At 43.8% G+C, this 24673-nt stretch overlaps 1 protein-coding gene across 4 annotated transcripts; it reads left to right on the top strand.

The window, feature by feature from the left end:
• The first annotated feature begins 1437 nt into the window (after nucleotides 1-1437).
• On the top strand, nucleotides 1438-23923 carry LOC104382740 (protein mono-ADP-ribosyltransferase PARP14-like). 4 transcript variants are annotated; one of them, XM_086615466.1, is made up of 20 exons: nucleotides 1438-1621; nucleotides 1734-1840; nucleotides 1920-1953; nucleotides 2906-2980; nucleotides 3156-3197; nucleotides 3769-3963; nucleotides 5001-5261; nucleotides 7117-7353; nucleotides 8248-10502; nucleotides 11773-12006; nucleotides 12263-12484; nucleotides 13511-13601; nucleotides 17241-17390; nucleotides 17908-17970; nucleotides 19004-19171; nucleotides 20047-20250; nucleotides 20349-20942; nucleotides 22101-22246; nucleotides 22783-22957; nucleotides 23180-23923. In XM_086615466.1, exons 1-20 carry the CDS (start codon nucleotides 1438-1440, stop codon nucleotides 23467-23469), a joined length of 5727 nt encoding a protein of 1908 aa, XP_086471592.1. In that variant the 3' UTR covers nucleotides 23470-23923. The 4 variants fall into 4 exon arrangements, with proteins under 4 accessions (XP_086471592.1, XP_086471593.1, XP_086471594.1 ...); XM_086615467.1 differs by lacking the exon at nucleotides 3156-3197; XM_086615468.1 differs by lacking the exon at nucleotides 3156-3197 and having other exon boundaries at nucleotides 2900-2980; nucleotides 13511-13595; nucleotides 22107-22246.
• The last annotated feature ends 750 nt before the right edge of the window (nucleotides 23924-24673 follow it).

The raw sequence follows: 24673 nt of genomic DNA, 5'->3' as shown, positions 1-24673 counted from the left end.
TCTGCTTCGTTCTGCATTCTTCTGTACACGTTTTCCCTCCCGTTTTAGATACATGTAGTTGTATATTTTTTTTTAATTTAGGACCTTCCCAGCAACGCCACGAATGGAGGGAGTGATTTGGACCCCTTGCCACCTCCTTTTTTCTTTTTTTTTTTTAAGATTCCCACTGTGTGAACAGGCAGTACTACTTTACTACCTTGACTTTCAGATTCTGAGGTATCGGGCACTGATTGATTTCTGTGTGGATTGGGATGTCTTTCTTTCTGTGGTTTTGTTTTACTGTATTTGTTTTCACCTTTGACGCTATTTCAAGTTTCCTCCCTTTCCTGTGCAGTAATACACCAACATTCCAGTTGCTTCTAAATGACTGGGCTTTTCTGCACATGGTAACAAGCTGTGATTGTTGAATCTCCCCAGCTTCTTTGGGTCTCTCATTTCGCTTTCTGTCTCAATCAGCCAGTACAGAGATGTCAGACCCCTATCTGCCAATTCACCAGCTCGCTTTTTATCTGTGGCAAAGTTTCGCAGGCTGAGTTTTGCAGCAGTCCTGTTCACTGTCACTGAACGCTCCCAAGCCTTTATGCTATAACCAGACCTTTGCTTTCTAATCATAGCTGTACAGTTTGGGAATAAATCTACCCGATTTGCAGTCAAAGTCGGGTATTTTACCTGGGTTACAGCAGGGGAGGAGAACATGTACCTGGGCTAACTGTTGGGAGAGCAGGGCATTAGGAAGCGAAAGATTAATCGCGCACGGAGAAACAAAGGCATCCCCATGGGTCCGCTCAGCAGTATGTCTGACGGCACCTATATTTAGCTGACATCATATTTAATGGCATTTGGTTATTATCCATTTCCGCAATGAACTTTCAGTGAAGTTAAGGGGAAAAATGTTCATTTACCTGCTAATTTAGTGTCTCATATTTGGGCACATTAGTAAAATACGCAGCAAGAAATAGCTGAAAACTGCAAGGGGAAGTCCTGAGTGCTCGGTTGAAAGTGTCTCAGCTAGCTGACTCCTTGGTCTGAGGACAATAGTCTTCTGTTGCACTCTTGCGCACTTGTAGAAGTATTTCTGACGGAGAACGGTGGAAACTGTGTCACGACTCAATTTGAAAGCACAAGAGAGAGGAGAGTGAGGTCTGTTCACCCAGAGCCGAGCGTTATAAGCTCAGGCATTGGAAGCAGCTGCATTTGTAAAACTGGCTTCTCGTTCGACCCTGTGGAAGTACAACGCTACGTTTATGATCTCCGGAGGAAAGCGGGCTGTCACTTGGCCGCTTTCCAAGGAGGGTCACGGGCTGCGTCCCGCCCGCCGCCCGCAGCCCCGGGGGCCGTCCGAGCGCGGCGGAGGGTGGAGCCGGCGCCGCTGGTTTCCTCGCTGAGGAAAAGAAACCGAAAGCGAAAGGCAGCGTGGAGGGAGGTCCAGAGGCGGCCATGGCGGGGCAGCCGGGCGGCTTCCCGCTGCTGGTGCGCGGCGACTGGGGTGCCGCCGAGCCGCCGCCCGCCCTGAGGAAGAAGCTGCTCTGCTACTTCCAGAGCCAGAGGCGCTCGGGCGGCGGCGAGTGCGAGCTGCGGACCGGGACCGGGCACCTCCTCGTCTGCTTCGCCGACGCCGAGGGTGAGCGGCCGGGGAGGGGGACGGGCAGGGGGCGCTAATGGCAGCTGGCGCGTTTTGGATGGGGAGGCGGCCGCCACCGCCGTCCTCTCACCGGTGCCTGTCGTGTTGGCAGTGCGGCGACGGGTGCTCGACCGGCCGGTCCATGAGCTCGACTGGGGGCCCAGCGGGCGGCTGTCGCTGCTCGTCGCCGAGCTGCCTGCGGACGGCGACCCCGCGCAGGTGAGGCGGGCGGCGCCGGGCGGGGAGGGGTGGGCGAGCGAGGCCGCCGGTAACCGCTCTCCTCTCGTTCCGCTTCCAGGAGGTGGGACGGGCCGGCGGAGCCGAGGCGCCAGGTAGGGTCTGCGCGACGCGCGGTGCGGGGCTGCCCGCAGCTCGGGGCCGGGCGGGGGCCGGGCGGCAGCGGCGAGGGGCCGTGGGGAAGCGGCAGGAGCCGCTGAGCGAAGCGTCCGCTCGTCAGCGCTTGTGCGGGCTGCCTTCGGCTGCGCTCGCTCCTTTGCCGGTTTTTCCCCCCTCCAGCACTCTCCTTTGTTGTTTAAAACCACAAAATTAGTCTGATTCATAAAGCGCAGCCCTTAAGTAAGCTCCAAGGCAAGCATAAGGCCCGAACGCCCTGACTTCCCCTGCGGTTTCGTTGCGGTTCCAGCCGAACGCCGGCGCCGCGCGTGTTCTCGCTGCGGGCCAGAGTTTGCTCATCACACGCAGCACGCTTGTCTCTACGTACAGATTGCTGGTTTCTGCAAACAAGGGCAGCGCAGAGGTGAAACTCGAGGGCGCAGACTAGAAAAGCAGTCTGGCAGATATTACCGTTATCTTTTTTTTTTTTCCAATTTAGCCGCGTTTCTTATTGTTTTAAACGAACGGCTAGAGATGTCATGCAGTCAGAGTACGTCATGATAGATGATGCTTTTACAGAGGTGCCTGGTTTCTAAAGGCAGTTCCCTCCAGAGGAGGGATGTCTTCCACAGAGCTCTTGTTCGATGGCACAGTTTTTGTTTGAGGATAGCGCTGTAATGCACGGGAGGACCTGCTTGCAGTGGTTCACACAGCATGACTGTGTGCTAGTTTGTTTTTTAAAGTTATGCCTGAGGCTTCTTGAGCTTAAAGAGTGTTTCTGTAACCACATTCAACATATGGATTAAAGAAAGAAATATATGGAAGTCTGTGGTTCTGGTAGTGTCAGATGAAACTTAATTCAAGCTGTATTAGTTCCTGGGTCTACAACAGCGTGACTTTTTTCTTGTTGAAGTACTCAGCAACTGAGAAATCACTGTCGTTTATCTCTAGTTAATGAACCCCAGCTGTCTCTTCCCACCTGCCAGAATAAGGAGACTTCTGTGTGTGCTCAGCAGGAGAAGACAGGTAAGCATGCCACTTACCAAGCAGAGACCAGTGTATTCTTGCTTCATTGGTTTTCATTGACCTTTATGCTGCAGTGGTGCCCTGGTGACCTGGGTGGCTTGTGGTGTTTGTCTAATGTAGTGTAGAAATCATGGTCTCAGGCAAAAATAAAGACATATTTTTTTCTTTGTATGAGTCCGTTTAGGAAACTCCCCACTTCACTGGCCGCCTCAGACAGGTCAGTTCCTTAAAGTGAGTGTGCAGTGGATGCTGACCTTTGTTCTGGGTAAGGCTGTCCCTACCCAGACCTTCCCAGATGCCACCAGCCCTGCGGGGGTGACTTGTGATAGAACATCAGTAGCGGTGTATCCCGGGTGCACCTGAGCTCCTGTGGCAGCCAGCGCGTGTAGACCCATGTTGACTCACAGCAGTGGCTGGAACTGTATATGGAGAGAGTGCATAGACAAAACAGTGATGATTCCCCTTATCATGAACTTGCAAAGAAGCTTTCCTAGCCATTACTTCTGCTGCCCTTGCCTGGTGATGAATGGAAGCCTTTTCCTCTCACCTGTTGATGTGACAACTCAATGCTAGTGATATGCTCAGCTTGTTTGGGATTTAAAGGCTGTTGTGAAAAAAAAAAAAAAAAAAAAGAACAAACCACACCTGAATTACTGTTTATTTGCCTGTTCTTTATCCTGGTATTACCTGTGATCTAAACAAAGTGATGTGAAAGCTTTGAAGATAATAAGCTCGTTTTTTTTCCTTAACTCTTGCCTAAGACATTAGGGTGTGATCTGTCATTTCAGAATCATGTGAGAAATTGGAAGCAGAAAATGCAGCCTCTAGGAAGTCTGTCATAGTAGTAACTGCCGCTGGGGAGGAAATAGAAGATGAAATTGTGGAAATGTACTTTGAAAATAAAAAGAGATCTGGTGGCGGGGCCATCGAGTCCTACCTCAGAAAGGATCAGCAAGTGATCCTCACCTTTCAGGATGAGGAAGGTATGATCTTTTGGGTGTTATATTACTAAAGCTCCCTTTTAAAAATAGACCTTTGCTGGTGCTGGATCTCTTTGTGGGTATTTTTCCACCAAAAATGATGTATTATTCCCAGAGAATGACAGATATAAAAGGAGCAAATATACCTGTCTATTCAATGCAGATGTGGGTTTCTGACAGTGTTTATAATAACCCACAGGGAAGGAAGTGGTTCTCTAGACCTCTCCTAAATGCTTGATCCCAGCTCACAGAGAATAATACGGGAAAAATGGTGTCAGGAGCACTGCAGAATAAGTAAGCTTTAATTCTAGTTCAGTGGACTGGGTAAAGTGTAGCACAGTATTAACTGCAGATCATGGGTAAATACTATTTTGTTGGATTTTCTTTCATATTCATTTCAATTGCCAGGGTTTTGGAGGTTGAGAGGAAAAGAGGTAGTAAGAGATAAGAGATGAGATAGTAAGAGGTAGTAAGAGATAAGAGAGATGCGTTCACTCACTTCTTTGGAGAAAATGGTTTTAAAGTAGCCTCAATTTATCTGTAGTTTTCTTATGTTGTCCTCTGCACTAGAGTGCTGTTGGCTTCTTGGTGGTGTGTGAAGGATGTACACAAAAAGAGGAAACTGTTTATGCAGGAAACATAGTTTAATATTTATATTTAATATAGTTCCATGTTAATAGTTAAATATCTGTTAAATGCAAAGATAAGTAGGATGGAAAACTCTTCCTTTCTTTATTATTCATTAAGTGTTACTAATCTGGAGAAGAGTTTCTTACTCTTGAGTGTAGTAGAAAGGAGGTAGCCCTTAACTGAAAAAGTAATATTTTTTTTTCCTTTAGGGAGACTGGGCACATCTAAATCACAGAGTAGCTTTTATCCAGACCCTAACTTTTGATTTAGTTTTGCCTTACTTCTGTTTCTTGTGTGATATGAGAACATATGGCCAGATTTTTAAAGTAGAGTGTAATTTAACATATTGGTCTGCTGAGGTGGGGGAGGAAGGGAAGATCACATCTTTGATTGTTTTCCTGTGGAACTAGATGCCCAAGAAGTTTTGCGAAGGAAGCATCACTCAGTGAAGAAAATTGATCTGCTCGTGAGGCCATGGCAAGTGGAGGACTCTCAAGGATCCCTGTCTTCCACTGTAGTTGTGCTTGAAAATGTGCAGGAGGCAGTAAAAGATTGCATGTTAATTATGCTGGTAGAGAACATCAGTGGCCTGTCAGAGGATGATGGTGACTTCAGCGTGGAAATGATACCTGAAATACATGCTGCTGCAGTTACTTTTACTGGAAATACTGGTAAGGAGGAGTCAGAGTTGCAGATCTTTTATTAGCTACTTGTGTGTGTGAGGGAGACTAAGGGGGGAAGAGAATGCTTTCTGTCATAAGTTTAAGGCTTAATCTGAGACTGCGTCATTTTAAATGAGAATTTACTGTACTGTATGACATGTTAATGACATGCATTGGCCTCTACACCTTACAGATAAAAGGTAAGTCAGAAGAGGGCTAGCTCTGATTTGGATAGTTAACAGAACAGGTAAGTCTGAAAACAAACTGTAACCTCCTACAAGCAACAAGAGGATGTATGCTGTCTTAAATGGATTGATGCCAAAAGATGTTACATGTCTAGTAAGTTTGTACAAATCTGAGGGAAAATTGAAGAAGTGCATGGAACAGAGCTTTTTAAGGTTATTGGATAGACTGCATCAGGCTTGGAAAATCTACTGTACTAAAAAATAGATGGAGGCTGGGAGAAGATTAGGGAGTCAACGTCTTCTCACAGCTGTTCTCTAGGTACCTGCTGTGGCCATTGCTGGAGACAGGATACTGGGCTGGATGGAGCCTGGGATGCTGAGGCAAATCCAGCTGTCCTTACGCAGAGTGGCAGCTGTCAGTTATGTGAAGCATGGAATTAACACTGTATGTTTCGCCTGATGCTCCAGCACCAACTAGTTGTTTAGCTACTGTGTGCCCACTGTGGTTTTTTTAGTGTGTGTCTTGTGCCTTATTACTGATGGAGGACAAAGGCATCTTCCAGGTGATGGAGAGGTGTCTGCTCCTGCTTCTCACCAGTGAGAGGTTGGGAGGGCTTCCTGGTTGACTTACAGTTGATATTGTTAACAAATTCCATCCCAGGACATGGATGACAGTAAGTGGTATGATAAGATCAGATTCAGAAACAGCGTAAGCCAGTGCTATAGCTGATGTTATAGGCATAACAGCACTGCATTACCAGGAGAACTGAATTAAACTGACAGCAGTGAACTGGTCCCAGTATTCTTTGAGTGCTGCTGCGCTTGAGTCTTTTTTAGGGACAAGGTGATTTTAAGTGTGCTTGGTTCTGGGTGAGGAGGTGGGACAGGAAAGAAGAGAGAATCCTGTCTTCTGTGTGGAAAAATTATCTAAAAATCTCTTTAGAAGGTGGAACATGGTGAACTTTGTGAGAGTAGTTGTATTATTGGTAATATGTAAGAATGAAGTTACTCAGAAATCTTAAACTTGTGAAGGGATTAGTCAGTGGTATCACTAAACTAAAGAAGTTTTTAGTCTCTGAGAAGGCATGGAGTTTTCTGCTTTAGAAGTCAGAAATCATTTGCCTCTCATGTCATGGTCCAGTCCCAAATTTTTGGTGTAGCCTTTCAGAAATAAGCAGATGCTTTGAAAACTTAATCATGTATTTGCCTGACAGACGTAAAAGTGACTTGACTATCTTTTACCGTGATGATAACGGGAGGGAAAATAGCCAAAAATAGAATGTGTTTGTTATAAAACTGAAAGAATCCAAATTTGAACTGTTGACTTATGTCTGATTAGTCGTGTATAGAGCCATAGCCCAAAAATAAACCTGATTTTAATTTCTTTTGGGGTTAAAGAGACCCAATGCAACTCGGTAGGAAAACTAGTGAGGAATTCTGACTACAGTATTTGTGATCAACAACTGTGATCAACCATGTGGCGAATACTAGGTGACAGATACTGAATGCGTGGCAAGAAGTAGCTTTGTGGGCACCTCTGAGTTGACAAATGCTTTGTAATTCTGTGCTTTGGTCAATGCACACAGTGATAGTCTGCTAACATCATAGTAGAAAAGCGAGCTTCTAGTTTGATCTTGTTTTTTTTGTTTTTCCTTTTTTCTTCTCCCTTCTCTTTCTAGTTGCAGGGGAATTTGCTAAAAAGCTTAATCAAAACCACAGAGCAAAGCAACAAAATATTACTGCACGGTGCCTTGAGCTAACAAGAAGCATTAGGGCTGAAAATATACCACCCAACACACCTAATGACTATATAACCATCTACTTTGAAAACAAGAAGAACGGAGGTGCACAAGTGGTGAATGTTGAGCAGCTGCCTGATGAAGATGCAGCTATCGTTACATTCAGTGACCATAAAGGTAATGCAGAAATACGAAGCCTCTATTTCTCTGAGATCCTTTCACTTAAAGATCAAAATGTGAATTTTTCTAGAGAAATGGTTACTTTACCTTCATAAAACAGCAGATCTGGTGCTTTGTCATCATGTCTGTGCTAACTGGAGTGCAAGTTTAAGTTTTGGACCAGCTGGGCATAAGGCAAAGAATTTTTTCCTTTTTATGCACAGTTCTTTTTTCACCCAGGCCTTGATCCTTACAGAGTTCAGGTTACAGTTTGAGTTCAATAGAGAAAGCGCAGCCCCATGTAGTGCAGGAGGTTTCTTCCACCCTGCTTTCACCACCATGTGACCATGCGTGCTGTCTGGCTGGTCTGAGGACAATTTTTTGGACAGCTTTTTGGCTGGAGAGCAGGTGCTGTGGCTTGTCCAGCCAGTGACAGAGACATGAGCATCTGTGGAAGATGGAGGACAAGGGGGAAGCTGGAGGCATTGCAGTGAAGGGGAGAGCTGAAGGGAAGTTGAAGAAAATAGATGGTCTTTTGGGGGGAAACAGAGGTGCTGTGATTTGATACTGCTGAGTAATAGCCGAGACAATTACTGAGTTGGGCACTTCAGGTATAGCAGGTAACGGAAGCGGAGGCAGAGACAGTGCTGTGCATACGTCCTTCTGAAGATGGACAGTGTTGGTTCTTAACTGTCTCTCTCCAGCTTAGTTTTTGGCTTTTAAAACCAGTAACTCTTCAGTAATTTGGAATTATTTCTATCTGGGAAGGCAGGAAAATGAATGCAAAACTATTCTTAGACATAACAAACTTTATTATGTGGAAAACAAGGGTTTTTTTTTAAAAAAAAAACAGAAGACCTTTGGTTTTAAGTGCTAGCATTAATTGTTTGGGTTTTGATTTGTTTGTTTTAGATGTAACCAATATCTTGGCAAAGCAGCATTCCTTCAACAAAACACCAGTCTCTGTCTATCCATACTACATCTCACTGGGAACAGCTCTATATGGAAAGCAAGGGCCACAAATAAAGAAGCCGGATCCAATTACAGTGCCTCTGGATCCGTATATCTGGAGTTACTTGCAGAGAAATGCTAGACTAATTGAGGCAATAAGTTGCGAAATGGCAAAGTGCAATTGTGAGCTAACATGGCCTGAACCCAGCTGTGCAGATCCAAAAGTTACTTTGCATCCTTCAGCTGCTTTGTCTCAGCAGAAGAGATTAGTATCTCGATTGATCAAGACATGGAATGAAAATGTTTCCACGGCATTTTCACATAGCGTATCGAAGTACAAAGCAATTAAATGTCAAGTAAGTGCAGAGGTGTGGGAAACCATCAGAAACAACTTTACCCACAATGAAGTTCTGATAATCCCAGATATTTCCAAGGATTTACTTGTTCTAGTAGGCGAAAAAGAAGTCGTGAAGAATGTTGAACAAGAACTGAAGTTTCTGATAGAAAAGGCCACCAGAGAAATTGAAAGAGAAAAGCAAAGAACTGAGGAAATGATGGTAATGGGTTCAGGGGAATATGCAATTTTACAGAGTACTGGTCTTGAGGAAAAAATTCGTACGGAGTTCCCAGCCCTGCAGATAACTTACGATCATTTGCTGAAGGTAGTTAGCCTATGTGGAGTGCCTGAGGAAGTTTATAAAGTAAAAGGGGAAATACTAGATAATATACACAAAATGGCAAAGAAAACAGTTAGTATACACCCTTTCATTTTCCATTTTTTAGAGCATATTGATAATGAAACCCTGTCACAGAGCCTGTTTATGTCAAAACAAATTAGTGCCTTTTATGAGCTTGGCACAGACGCTATCATCTTGAAAGGGAGTGCACCTGAAGATCTCCTAAAAGCAGAAGAAGAAATAAAGAAAGAACTGAACTACAAGAGCATTACTTTGGAGGATGAGTCAATCCTCCAGAAGAGGGAATGGACGTTGCTCACCAAGCGAAACTGCTCTAATGAAGCTGTAACAGTCACTCAGGCAGAGAGTCAGGTCATCATTGCTGGTTTTTCTCAAGCAGTAGAAAAAGCCTTTGAGGAACTTTTTGATTTTGTAGATGAGAACACGCAAGTGCAAAAGGTCATCGGAGAAAAGCCTATGGTGGTCATAATGTTTTTTGAGAAAGAGAAGACCAATGTTTGGGGTGACTTACAGAATAAAGGTGTGAAAGTTGACTTTAGCACACAGAGGAAATGTAGAGTTATATCCTTGAGTGGGCCAAGGAGGCAAGTGCTGAAGGGAGTCACCTTAGTTGAGCAAACTCTGTCTGGCCTGCATCATAAGCGTGTGGTAATTAGAGAGCCAGGAGCCAAGTCATATTTCAAAGAGCGAGAACACTTTTTTGCTGCCAGCGTGAAACAAGACTTCAGTTGTCTAGTCAGGCTGGAGGACCCATCAGAAGAAGAGCTGGAAGAACAGCAAGAACATAGTAACACAGGCAAGCCCTATAGGCAGGTGACCATAGGTGGGATTGTAATAGCGGTTTATAAAGCTGACTTGTGTAATTACCCGGTTGATGTTGTGGTGAACGCGTCTAACGAAGACTTACGGCACATCGGTGGCCTTGCTGATGCGCTGCTGAAAGCAGCTGGCCCAGAGCTGCAACAGGAGTGTGAGGAGCTGGTGAGGAAGCACGGGAGTTTGCAGCCTGGGTGTGCGGTTATCACGGGCGCCGGGAAACTCCCCTGCAAGAACGTCATCCATGCTGTTGGGCCCAGGTGGAGGAAGGATGAGGCAGAAGAATGCGTGCGCTTGTTAAGAAGGACGGTCAAGAAAAGCGTGCAGCTAGCTGAAACGTACAATTATCGTTCCATAGCTCTGCCCGCTATAAGCGGAGGGATTTTTGGTTTCCCACTGGAACTGTGTACATATTCGATTGTATCTTCCATCAAGGAGACCTTGGAAGAATCCATGGGAGACAGCAGCTTAAAAGAGGTTCATCTCGTGGATATTTCACAGAATAACATTCAGGCTTTCAGCAAGGCACTGGGAGAAGTGTTTCCAGATTGTTCACCTTCCTACAGTTCACTGCATCAGACCAGTACAGTTCCTCAGCCTAGGAAAAGAAAATTCTCTCAAAAGAGCGAAAACTTCCCAATGGTAACAACAGAGGAAGGCCTTGATATCATGCTGAAAAAAGGAAGCATTGAAGATGCTACAGTAAGTGTTTTAAATTATCTGCTTTTAAAATATCAGATGAGTTCGTTTGTTTTGTTTTAAACACAGCACAAAAGCAAAAAACGACCATCCGTAATTAGCGATGTAACGTGTTTGATATGTTACTGAAATTGGCTATCACTGCTGATAACAAGAATTGCTGTTAGATGATGCTTACACGATCGATACGGATGGCTGTGCGGCATTGTATTGTCATCTGCTGACACGGGCACACAGATCCCTGTGGTACACAGTGCGTTACAGTTCAGCAGAAGCAGCTGGGGTCAGCAGGAATGATTCTGGGCTCCGACCCCCCCGACTCTGCCTTGCTGGGCAGGAACCACCTGCATGCAGCAATTACTTTCCCAGAAATCCTGTTTTGCTACAGGAGTGTGGTACTAGTGCAGAAGCAAAAGAAGGGTGCTGGGCGTCAGTTAATGTGAGTACTCTGCTGTGTGAGAGTGGCTGGGCTACTTCCAGATCCACCATGGTCCTGAGGCAGCACAGCCATGCACGTCTGAGCCCTGGGCCTGCAGCCAGTCTGGTTCTCCCTCCACCTGTAGGCTGTTGATCTGGGGAACTGTTATCCATTATGCTGTTGATGGACACTGGCACGCATTGTGCAGTTGCTATTGCATTTCCTTTGGAGAACCAATTGCTGTTAGCTGGCTGATAGGTCCTTTACTGGGATCACTGATACTGGAAGCAACTCCTTTCAGAAACTTTCTCATAGTGGCCAGCAGATGCTTTCAGGAGTGGATGCCTCCCACAGCTTGTGCATGCGTTTCCTCCAGTTGGCCAGGGTAATGAGAAGCTGGAAAGTCCTTGAGTTGTTACTAAGCAATGCTTACATTAACTAAAGCATCAGTGTGTTATCAACATTATTCTCATCCTAAGTCCAAAACACAGCACTATACCAGCTACTAGGAAGAAAATTAACTCTATCTCAGCTGAAACCAAGACAAGAATGAACTTCATAAATGTTTTTCAAATGGAGGTGTAATGAGTAGACCAGGAATGCAGAATTTTAACTTTCTCCTGTTGGCCTGAAATGAATTTCATTATTAATTTGGCTTTTGTGTTGCTGCAGGCAGGCTCATGGTATTAGGACCGAGCATAACTTCCCTGGTTTATTCCAAAACTTTGTTCACTCTCAGATTGCTGTCCCAAACATGTACGTTGAAAATCAGCAGGCAGGCTGTGTTTAATTAATCAGTGCAGAATTTAAACTTGATACTTAAAAGCTAGAGTTTTTTGCTTGTGTGTTTTTCAGACAGACATTGTCGTCATCAGTGTTGCCAAAGATCTCCAGCTTGATAAAGGGCCGCTCTCTAAAGCTTTGCTAAGCAGGGCAGGGCCAATGCTTCAGACACGCTTAAAAGAAGAGGGCCTAGAAAAAACACCTGAGGAAGGATGTGTGTTGAAAACAGAAGGCTACAATCTGGGTTGCAGTGTTGTGCTTCATGCTGTCGTACCTGCATGGTCCAGTAAACACGCATCTTTAAAGGTATAAGGGTTTTTGTCTGCCTGAACTCTAATTTAACTGTGCTTTATAGTGGGTTTAATTCCACTTTTCCTTTGAAATGGGGGACAGTGTCATAGGAGACGAGAGACTTTGTCCTGTTCTTTTTTGACTGTGTGGCTGATCCCTTGTTGACTAATATGTTCCTTGTAATGAATGTAATTGTTGTATTTTAATACCAAGAGGTAGCTAAAAGGGAAAAATCACCTTCAGTAATTGAAAAAATAATTGTGCTTTGCAGGTCTTGGGTGACATCATCACAAAATGCCTGGAGATTGCTGAGGAACTATCTTTGAAGTCAATTACTTTCCCAGCAATTGGGACAGGGAATTTAGGATTCCCAAGGTCTATTGTTGCTAAATTACTGTTTGACAAAGTGTTTGAATTCAGTAGTAAAACCGAAATAAATTCTCTTGAGGAAGTTCACTTTCTGTTGCACCCAAAAGACGCAGATAATATTCGGGTGAGTTACCATGTTTTTCTGTCTATTACACGCTGCTTTATTTGGGTCTATCTCATGATACTTGGCTCTCTGATGATCTCCGAAGAATCCACATGGTCCTTGTTCTTACGCTAAAGAAGTTTGCTGACAGTCTCTCTCGTCTGTACTGAAAGTTCTCTTCTTGCTTCTACCTCTCATAGTCACCTGCCTGTCCTGTACAGCCCTGCTCCCTTCCTGTCCTTTTCCATTCCCTGGCAATAATACGGACAAAAGTGTAATTGCTCTTTATCTCATGAACTCACCTAATTCTTCAGTACATAGGACTTGCCTACAGATAAATTTGCTGCAACTCCTGCATAGATGCCTTCACTTTTGGAAAAGCAAGTGCTTTCAGTGGAGTGCTAATGTCTTTCTAGGAAGAATAATTATGCTAGCATTGCTGTGCTGGTAAGCTTTTCCAGTAGAAATGTATCGGTATTCCACATCTCCCTTTCTTCAGTATCATGTTAGTACAAATTTTCTATATCCATGCTGAAGTTACTCGTTTCACACATGAATCTCTCAAAAGAGAGTAGTCATGCTGTGAATTAAGGTCCAAGTAAGTGTTTCTGCATCTGTTGACTTCTGTTATTTTGTGTAGTAGCTAACACGTTTTGAAAGGCAAAACTCGACGGCAAGCGCACTGAAGCCTGAGCTGTCGTGCATACAGAAGGGTGGCATTAGCTGCAAGACTTGAGTTAGAGTGTACACCAGCCCCTCAGTGTAAGGATACCATCTGTTAATGTATCCCCCTGGAATGGTAGCTGGAGCTTTCACTTGTTTTTGAATTCTGTCTGTTGCTCACACCGAACAACCTTGCTCTCCGAGAACAACAGTGTGTCAAGGCTTGCCGTCAGCGTTATGGCAGATGGTACGCAGTCTTTCTCTTTAGAGAGAGCGTTTAGCTCTTTCTAAACGTTTTTTTTTTTAACTTTACTTTTCAAACCTTTATTTCTACTGCGTAATATAAAGACTTCTACAGGAGCTGATTGTAATTTCCTTCTCTAGGAATTTTCAGATGAATTTGAGAACAGATGTGGAAATACTGTAGAAGCTGAACTGGGGAAGACTTCTCCAAATGAGGCTAGCCAAGGCACAGGTAAGCTTGTTTCACAGAAGTTGTGTGCCTACTGGGTTTTTTTATTCTTTTAAATATTCCAGAGAATGCATTCATTATAGATGTTGCTGTAAAGGCAGGATATAGTATTTTCAGGATGAGTGTCTGTGATGTCTGATACAGTGTTTGGAGATGCTAAGATAACAAAACATACCTGTGATTCATTATCTGGATAGTGCCCCTACAGATTAGGACAGCAGAAGCTATCTTGTGTTGAGGGCATAAGTAGGGCTTTTTCTTTTATTGCTGCAGTACTCAATTAGATTGTGAACAGCTCAGTGTCTTCCTATATCCTGGGAAGGCAGGTGAGCTCCTGGTTATGTGTCCTAAAGTGGCCTCTTTGGAATACTCTAAAATCTTTTATGTGTTCAGATGAACAGCAAAACCAAACTGAAGTATCTTTGGTGTTATACAACTTAATGGAACTGCAGAGTGTGGAAAATGAGTTACATATTGAAAGCTTCATCAAGTTTTTACAAGTAACACATAGGTAAAAAGTTCCTGTCACGCAGTAGAGAACCTGCCTGAAAACTCTGTAAGACAGAGGAGCAAGGGAGTGAGACTTGGGAAGTTTACTGCTCTCTTACCTTGGAGTTTCACAAAGGCTTCTATAGTAAAATGTCATAGATTCATAGATTCATAGATTTCTAGGTTGGAAAAGACCTTAGAGATCATCGAGTCCAACCATCCCTAATCCCCATTAAACCATATCCTCAAGTAGCTCATCCACCCTATTCTTAAACACATCCAGGGATGGGGACTCAACCACCTCCCTGGGCAGCTTATTCCAGTGGCTGACAACCCTTTCAGAGAAGAAATACTTCCTAACATCCAACCTGAATCTCCCCTGACTAAGCTTATGCCCATTTCCTCTTGTTCTATCTCCCATCACTAATGTAAAGAGCCCTTCCCCCACCTCCCCACCATCTTTTCTCAAGTATTTATAGGCCGTAATCAGGTCTCCCCTCAGCCTCCTCTTCTCCAGGCTAAACAGCCCCAACTCCCTCAGCCGCTCCTCATAAGTTTTATTTTCCAGCCCCTTGACCAGTTTAGTCGCCCTTCTTTGGACTCGCTCCAGGAGCTCAATATCTCTCTTAAAGCGAGGGGCCCAAAACTGGACACAATATTCCAGGTGCGGCCTCACCAGTGCCGAGTACAGGGGCAGGATCACTTCCCTGCTCCTGCTGGTCACACTGTTCTTGATACATGCCAGTATCCCATTGGCCTTTTTGGCCACCTGGGCACACTGCTGGCTCATATCAAGCCGGTAGTCAACCAACACCCCCAGGTCCTTCTCCGCCAGGCAGCTCTCCAGCCACTCCTCCCCGAGCCTATAGCGATGCTTGGGGTTTTTATACCCCAAGTGAAGGACTCTGCACTTGGCCTTATTAAAGCTCATGCCATTGGCCTCAGCCCAACGATCCAGTCTGTTCAAATCCCTCTGAAGGGCCTCCCTACCTTCGAGCAGATCAACACAGCCTCCCAGCTTGGTGTCGTCCGCAAATTTACTGAGGGTACATTCAATACCCTCATCCAGGTCATTGATAAAGATGTTAAACAGAACTGGACCCAGCACTGAGCCCTGGGGAACCCCACTGGTGACCGGCCTCCAGCCGGATTTAGCCCCATTTACCACCACTCTTTGGGCCCGGCCATCCAGCCAGTTTTTAACCCAAAGGAGGGTGTGCCTATCCAGGCCAGCAGTTACCAGTTTCTCCACCAGAACACTATGAGAAACTGTATCAAAGGCTTTACTGAGGTCCAGGAAAACTACATCCACAGCCCTTCCCTCGTCAACCAGGCGGGTCACCCTGTCATAGAAGGTGATCAGGTTTGATTGGCAAGACCTGCCTTTCATAAACCCATGTTGACTGGGCCTGATCACCCGGTTAACCTGTATGTGCTCATTAATAGCACTCAAGATAACCTGTTCCATGACTTTGCCCGTCACCGAGGTCAGACTGACAGGCCTGTAGTTCCCCGGATCCTCCTTCCGCCCTTTTTTGTAAATGGGGGTAACATCCGCCAGCCTCCAGTCCAGCGGAACTTCCCCAGTGAGCCAAGACTGCCCAAAGATAATGGACAGGGGTTTGGCAATGACATCCGCCAGCTCTCTCAGGACTCTCGGGTGGATACCATCAGGCCCCATAGACTTGTGGGCATCCAGCCGAAGGAGCAGATCCTTGACCCGTTCCTCTTGGATCACAGGAGCTTCCATCTGCTCTCCCTCCCTGCACTCAGACACCGAAGGCCAGCTCACCTGGGAACTGCTGACCTTATTATTAAAGACTGAGGCAAAGAAGGCATTAAGGACCTCAGCCTTGTCCTCATCCCTAGTGACTAACGTACCCCTTGAGTCCAGTAGGGGCTGGAGGTGATCTTTAGCCCTCCTTTTGTTATTAATATATTTATAGAAAGACTTTTTGTTGTCCCTTACGGAGCAGGCTAGTCTAAGTTCCAATTGGGCTTTTGCCTCCCTGATTATTTCCCTACATGCCCTAACTTCCTCCCTGTATTGATTCCTGGATGCCTGCCCATTCTTCCAAGACTTGTAGACATCCCTTTTTCTTTTGAGATGTTCCCAAATCTCCTTTGTTATCCAAGCTGGTTTTCTACCCCAGCGGCTCGACTTCCGGCACACAGGGACAGCTCGCTCCTGTGCCTCCAGAATTTCCTTTTTGAATAGTAACCATCCCTCCTGCGCCCCCTTACCCTTGAGAGCTGTCTCCCATTGGACTTTGTTAACCAGACTTCTAAACAGCTCAAAGTCAGCTCGCCCAAAGTCCAGCTTGGCCGTTTTAGTGTTCCCCCTCCTAACTTCCCCTAGAATTGAGAATTCTATTATCTCGTGGTCACTAAGCCCCAGGCGTCCTCCAACCTTCACATCTCCCACAAGACCTTCTCTGTTCACAAACAGCAGGTCTAGGGGAGCTCCTTCTCTAGTCGGTTCACTAACCAGTTGTGAGAGGAAGTTGTCCTCCACACTCTGCAGGAACCGCCTAGACTGTTTCCTGACTGCCATGTTATACTTCCAACAGACATCAGGCAGGTTAAAGTCACCCATAAGGACAAGGGCTAGTGAGCGCGAGACTTCCCCCAGTTGTTTAAAGAATAGCTCATCAGTCTCACTGTCCTGATAGGGTGGCCTGTAGCAGATACCCACTACAATATCCGCCTTCATAGGCCCCTCTTTGATTTTCACCCACAGACATTCCACTAGGTCATCCCCAACATTTAACTCTAAACAGTTTAGATCTTCCCTTACATACAGGGCAACCCCACCACCCCTTCTACCTCTCCTATCCCTCCTGAAGAGTTTGTAGCCATTCACATGTTTGTAGCCATTCACATGTCACAAAGTAGTGTCGGTGTACCAGGTGTGCAGCACAACAATTTTTTTCTGCCATCTCAGCATGAATAGCAATGATGGGAATAGGTGAAGGTTGATCAGAGACTCCTGTGAGAAAGGAATGATTTTCAGTTAACATGGCAGGCAGTCCTCTTCACAGGTGGAGTGTGGAGCCAAACTGTGGGCTCTATAGGTGTTGTACCTGTGAATAAGTCCCTTACCTCTTACCTTATTGCTCCCTTCTGCTCAGGGTCGGTATTTCTTTCCTGCAGCTTCCTCTGGTATCTCTTCAGCCTCAGCACAGGATGTACATGAAATGACAATTGGCTCCATCGTGTTCCGCGTGGCGAAAGGTGATATTACCAAGGAAGAGGGAGATGTCATTGTAAACATAACAAACCAAACCTTCAGCCTCAAAACAGGTATTTTGGTTGGTATTATGTGTGAAAACACTGCGAGTGTTTGGAAGGGCTGAATAAGGAGAGTAGGAAGTATTTTTTCAGTGTTTCAAACCCTTTTGTTTCAGTGCAGTTTCTGTTTTGCTTCTCAGGGTACAAAGATTCAATTAGGAAGTGTATGAAACTTTGTTTTTCTTGTTTATCTGCATTGCAGGATGGCACATTTAAGGCTTTTGCAGAAAGGGAAACTAATAACTTTTTTTTTGTAGAATCTTTTTATAGAACATCTCTCGGACTAAAGGAGAAGATAAGCCTCAGTGAGGTTTTGACCTCTGTGAAACTGGTTAGGTACTTCAGACATCACTTTGAATTGAAAAGTATAAGCCTACAATTGAAGCAACAGTGCTTTTCAATTACAACCTTTACTGTTATCAGGATTGAGATATTTAAATATTATGTGGTGCACAGTTCTACCTCAGATGGGATGTTTAACAGCATTAACAGTAGTAACCATGGATTCATATGCCTCTTCTCATTTAAGGTGTCTCTAGAGCAATTCTGAATGGTGCTGGAAAAGCAGTTGAAGATGAGTGTGCTCAACTAGGTATGGTACAACATTTCTGACCTTTCTGAAGGTGTGCTTGCATGGCAGGGAGTCTGTTGGAATACTTCCTTAATGCCTACTGTACATCCATCTGTATTATGCACTGTGTTACATCAGCTAGTTTTAATCAGTTAATGATATATGTAAAACATCTAATGAGGGAAGGAAAAGAAAAATCCTGAAGAAGAGAGGGCTTCTAAGCACATGTACAGAACTAAAACTATTCATTATTGCATCCCCTTGTTCCAATAAAGCTTTCCATGATAAAAACAAATCAAGTCTACATCGAACAAAGCCATGAGCAAGGGATGATGTTGGCAGGAATGTCAATAAGAGAAGCCATACCTCACTGGAAGCAACTGTCTCCCTGAAACTCCTTTTGTCTTTCCTGAGTGAGGAAAATGTTTACTGTTGGCTTAACTTGCAACCCACTAACATATTCTCCATGTGACCAAGAGGGAAAACTAGTGAAGTTGGCTTCCTGCCTCAGAAGAAGCATTTATTTGTAGACCAAATTCAGCTGGTGAACAGCAGGTGTGATGAATGGGGAGTAAGGATGGACAAGTACGTGGTTTAAAACCCCACAAAATAAGGAAGGTGGAAAAGAGGCTTATGTGGAGGTCAGCTTGGAAGAACAACCAAAGGAAGAAATTATGTGGAGGAGGTAAGAGGTAGACCTCTGTTGCGCAGGCCATGAGGGTGATTCGGGCTAGGCAGCTTGAGGGTAGATGACGTGTGTGCGTGCGAAGACATAGTGCTAGTCTGCATGAAGTTCAAGTCTTTAGAGCAAACTTGACAAATAAAGGCACACAAAATTTAATTGCCGAGTGAAGCAAATATTTTACAAACATAAAATGAATCCTTGTGCTTTGAAAATGAAAATAGAGAGAGGGTATTGCACAGTTTGTGGAAGGAGACTTGAAGCTTGTCCTGGGGCATATTCGTCATAATTTCTTATCTCATAATGAGGATTAGTACACATCTATATTGTGGATAACTGTTGATTGATTACGTTCTCCCACTTATGTTTCAGCCTCACAACCTAACGATGGCTATATCACCACCCAAGCAGGAAACCTGCCGTGCAAAAAAATAATTCATTTTGTTGCCCAAGATGATATCAAGGGGCTAGTCTCCAAAGTGCTTCAGGAGTGTGAATTACAGCAGCACACCTCTGTCACCTTCCCAGCAATTGGAACGGGTCTGTCCCTTTTGAAATGGGTTCAGTGTCTGTGATTCTGCTGATCTCAGGGTTCAAGCGATGGGTTTGATTTATCTGGAGGGGTTATTCTTTGGTGAAAATATATTCAGAAACTGTGAACTTTCAAACTGTTATGAAAACCTAGAAAGCTTCACTCCTTGCAGTCAGCTAGTATGTACAGAGTATGAGTGCTCTAAAGCCAACACTTCCTTGCTACCAGAGATTCAGAAGTATGTCTATACTTCTGGAGAACCATAAATGCTTGTCACGGCAGCCTGATATGTGTGGGCAGCTCATCAGAGAATATCCAGGAAGCTACTTCTCCATTGCTGAAATCAGTAGATAATGCAACTCTGGCTGACAGCCGCACAAGTAGGGTTGATACGGATGGAATGTGAACCTGTCAAAAAGGCCAGATTGTCCCTTTATCTCTTTTTCTTTGTTATTTTCAGTCAGATCAGTAGAAATCCGTAGAGAGAGAATCTAGAACTGGACCCCATGCATGCAGGGACCTCTTGCATGAGTAAAATTAGGCTTATTTTTTGAGCAAAGAGTTGGCTACTGGGCCACTGAGTGTCAGGCCTGTGGTCTGTTAGGTAACCAAGCACCAAGCCGTGTCATCTACATCATAATCTGATCAGTCGCCATGTCAGCAAAAGTAAACTTCCATTTTTCCCTTGCTGGAAAGATGATCTCAAACCTCCTTTTCCTGATAAATAAAAATCTTTGCTAAATTGCTAGCCTGAAGTTATTTCTGACTTTTTTGTGATCCAAGTGATTGTAAGTATGTTCATAACTGTTCTTTTAAAGGTGTTTTAACCATTTGTAACATACGTTAATGATTTTTAAGGCAAAATATTTGTAACTTGTTTCAGGAGAGGCAGGCCGTGATCCAGCTGTAGTAGCTGACAGCATGATAGAGGCAATAACGGACTTTGCAAGAAGTAACTCTGCTCCGTCTGTGAAAACTATTAAAATTGTCATCTTTCAGCCTCATCTGCTGAGTGTGTTCCATACAAGCATGCAGAAAAGAGAAAGTCGTCTGAAAACAGCATTAAAATTCTTTTTCAACAAAATCTGTAAGTAGATGTCACTTAAATACAGGTGTTAGATCAGTCTGTTAGCACCAGCTGATCAGGGTTAATATTAATTACTACATTTGTGTATTTCAATGTAGCAATCTGGAGCTCTGAGAAACAGTCCCCAAAGCAAAAAACCAAAACAGTTTTGGAAAAGAAAATCGACATGGCTGTGGTGCAAATTTGTGGTGAAAACAGAAAGAAAGTGGAAGCTGCTGAAAACTGGTTGAAAAGTGCAATTTTAAAGGAACAGGTTCAAACAGAAATCACAGATGAGTCTATCTTACATTTCGGTGAAGTGGAGAGCAAGGAACTATGTGACCTACAAGATAAATTAAATCTTGCTCTTCGTATGTATGGTAACTCTATTCGAATTTCAGGTGTTGAGAAAAATGTCTGGATTGCTTATTCAGCTGTTAAAGAAATGATCCACAGGGTGGAAGCTGCTAAACAGAAGGAGATGAGCGCGGAACTTTTACAAAACTTAATTGAGTGGAAGTATTTTGAAAAGGATTCCTATGTGCCCTTTGACAGTCTCACAAATATGCACTTGGAAAATGCTTTCAAGGGAAGGCAGAGAGACATTTCAGTCATCATTGATGAGAAAAAATACACAGTGAATATAGAAGCTAGATATGCTGTGGATGACCAAGGAAAACGTATACCCATTACACGTGTTGATAAATCTGAAGGTAAGTAAAAGCTTCTTGACCAACTGACGTTCCCACATTAAAACTAGGTTGCATCCAGCCTAGAAAGAGTAAGAAATGGTAAGAGTATGCAAATATTGTTAGGAGTTTTGTGCAGGTCCATTTCTGGAGAATGTAGAAAGGAACTGAATTGGGAAACGAAAGTAAAAAAAATCCTGCAGTTATTGAAAATTTTTGGAAATGTAGGTAATGCATTTTGAGGTTCTTAACAGGCTTGCTAGCAATAATTAGATGTTTGTAGAAGTTGTCATTGTAGATATGGGCTGGTTTCTGTTCTTGATGTACCCTTTCCCTTTACTTCTAGTCCTTTACAATATAAGGAGCTACCTTTTTCTTACTCATCCATACAGGACTTTTCCCAGTGTATTATTTTTCTTTGTCATGCTGCGACTCGGTTTTACAGGGGCACGTTTTGTATCTTGATGGGAACAACTTTTTAGTCCGCTTAACACTTGAAAGTGGGCAGGTTTAAGTAACTGTGCAGCACCCAGTGCCTTAGTAATGCCTCCTGCATGTATTTTCAGGTTTTTATTTTTTGTTCTCTTACCAAAAAATGTCACTTATCAAAAGAGTTTCATACTTCTAACTGAGGAAACCTATAATGCCGGATGTTTGTAGCATATGCGTCAGTGTTACTGCTTGACAATACAGCTAGATACTAGACCTTGCATGAAATGAGAGAAGGGATGAAAGGGAAGACTTCTGCTTTTCAAATGGAGAGTTATATTCTTGATCTTTTTAAGTTAAAACCTTCCTTGTTCAAATGCTTTGCTCCTAGTCTCCTAGTTGATGGCAATTAACTACTCAGTATTTCTGCATTTGCTCCATGGCCTTGAAAACTTGATTTACAGGAAAGGCTGCTGGTAAAAGATGTTGCAAAGGACCCCTCCTCAGCTGTGAAGAACAGATTTGTCTAGGAACTACCAATTCAGGCACATCAATTGCCAGTGCAATGGCGAACTAGAAACTTAAAACGCCCTCATCCTCTGGTAAAAGACCCAGGGGCTACTCTTGGCTGACAGACCAGTAGGCGCTAGCGATAAGCTAGGTATATAGGCTTTTAGAAGGGTTTGTAGCAGGGCATGTGTAATTTTAAGCAGAGGATTATGGTAAATATGATTGATTATGTTTCTTTTGCAGATCAAGCATCAACAGTGCTCCCTGCAACATGGGACGATATGCAAAACCAGCAACTCAAAATAGTGGAACTAAAAACAGAAACAAGAGAATATAAAGATGTTCAGGAAAGGTTTCTGAAGACCTGCCAGTTATTTAAAATTAAAAAGGTAAAAGCATGTCATCATCTCTGAGCATAAATACTTTGATATGAGTGATGAAGAGTAATAACAATGGAAAAATAAATTGCACTGGGATTTCTCAAGTTGGACTAGTCTTTTTGGCTGTCACTAACTTTAATCGGCATCATTTTGTTGCAGTTGAGGTATTTGGAACAACTCTTAAGCAGTTGCTTCTTCAGCACCAAGGCAGAGTGCTCTTTCTTCAAATCGTTTTTGCTAAAGTAGAGCACAACATTTGCTCACTTAAGCCTCATGTACTTTGCAGGTAGACATGTCATCTGTGCCCTGGAAACCTGTGAAAGTGTCCTGTATTGTTTCCCATTGAGTGTTTCTGTCATGTTTTGCGCTGGGTTCTGTTGTCTGTCCTGCCCAAGTTTGGAGTGACTGGACTAATTTATTTCATAATCTGATGGCATGCATTGGAACTAGGAGAAGAATCTTGGAAGCAGTTTGAATTGTTGATACACTAATGTTTTTCATGACAGCAACCTACTTTCTTTCTGTCTTACTTTCAAATTTTGCAGATTGAAAGGATACAGAACCCATATCTTTGGAAGGTCTACCAAATAAAAAAGAGCGAAATGGATAAGAAAAATGGTAACAGAAATAATGAGAGGCTTCTGTTTCATGGGACAAGTAAGGAGTCGTTAACCTTCATTAACGACCGTGGGTTTAACCGGAGCTATGCTGGAATGCACGGTAATGTGAATTTCAAAACAACTCATATTTTCCTGAGTAGGGCTAGGACTGTTTGCCCTGTCTGTATAGTCCTGCCTCGTATGCAAAAGTACTTGTTTTGTTAAGTCTCCCTATTGCAAATAAAAAGCAAAATTGTCAAGATTGATTCACAGGCTCTCAAGATGGCAGATAAGTGATGGCTGCTACTGAAATGCTCACAAACGTTTGTTTTTCTGCCTACAGCTGCAAACTTTGGAAATGGAACGTACTTTGCTGTTAATGCCAGCTATTCTGCGCAGGACACCTACTCTAAACCAGATGTAGATGGGAAGAAGTTCATGTACTTGGCTCGAGTCCTTGTTGGAGAATATTCTCAGGGGACAAAAGGATCAATTACTCCAGCAGCAAAAAACGCTAGTAACTCCTTAGATCTGTTTGATAGTTCAACTGATAATGTGAACCAGCCGTCCATGTTTATCATCTTTAGTGACATTCAAGCTTACCCAGAATACCTTATCACTTTCACTAAATAAGCATTTTGATTGCAGCCAAGATTGCATGTCTTGCAGTCCTTTATGTAGGACGGAAACAGTTGTAACAAAATACAAAACAAAAACAAATAGGTTTATCAAATCAATTTCTTAATGCTTGTTTATATTTAAGCAACCTCTGGCAATTTTTGATAGCACTGAAATAGGCTGCTTGTTTACCCTCAGAGTAGCCGAGCATATTTTACACTTGAGCTCAGCATTCTACGGAAAACCACTGTTAGATTACCTGTCAAGCCTTTGTATTAGTCCTTCCATGCAGCCTTATGGCCATCCTAATTGCACTGGGAAGTGGGGAGAACTGGCGGCGGATTCGAAGAGAACTTCTTCCAGCCACTGACTGCTCAGTGTTGTGTTTCTGATGGCTTCTTAGCTCTGTTGGTGACAGTCTGCATCATGAATTGTGATACAGTGGTTTTCAATAAATGAACTAACTGTAGTTAATGGCTTCTTGTTTGTCTAAACGTCTCTGAGCATTTAGCATTGGTTTTCAACCAGTGAACTTTAATGAACTTGATGTCTCAAATATGGGTTTGCTCGTTTTTAATGCAATAACCTTCCCTGGCAGGTTAGTAAGAGGTTCTACAGAAGGTTATAGGAGTTGCCTGAGTTACTTATATATAGCTTAAGAGAGACGGGAAAGCAAATTTTGAGGTGTTTCTGTTGTTATACACCAGCTGTGGCAACCTTCCTGTGATCTTAAGGAGGAATGAATCATAGAATCATAGAACGGTTTGGGTTGGAAGGGACCTCAAAGATCATCTAGTTCCAACCCCCCTGCCATGAGCAGGGACACCCTCCACTACACCAGGTTGCCCAAAGTCTCATCCAACCTTGCCTTGAACACTTCCAGGGATGAGGCATCCACAACTTCTCTGGGCAACCTGTTCCAGTGCTTCACCAACCTCAGAGTGAAAAATTTCTTCCTTAGATCTAATCTAAATCTCCCCTCTTTCAGTTTAAAGCCATTGCCCCTTGTCCTATCACTACATGTCCTTGTAAAAAGTCCCTCTCCAGCTTTCTTGTAGGCCCCCTTTAAGTGCTGGAAGGCTGCTATAAGATCACCCCGGAGCCTTCTCTTCTGCAGGCTGAACAGCCCCAAATCTCTCAGCCTATCTTCATAGCAGAAGTGTTCCAGCCCTTGGATCATCTTCGTGGCCCTCCTCTGGACTCGCTCCAGCAGCTCCAT

This window comes from Tauraco erythrolophus, chromosome 8, assembly GCF_009769465.1.
Source record: "Tauraco erythrolophus isolate bTauEry1 chromosome 8, bTauEry1.pri, whole genome shotgun sequence".
Classification (NCBI taxonomy): domain Eukaryota; kingdom Metazoa; phylum Chordata; class Aves; order Musophagiformes; family Musophagidae; genus Tauraco; species Tauraco erythrolophus.
This window is presented reverse-complemented; position numbering and strand designations above follow the sequence as displayed.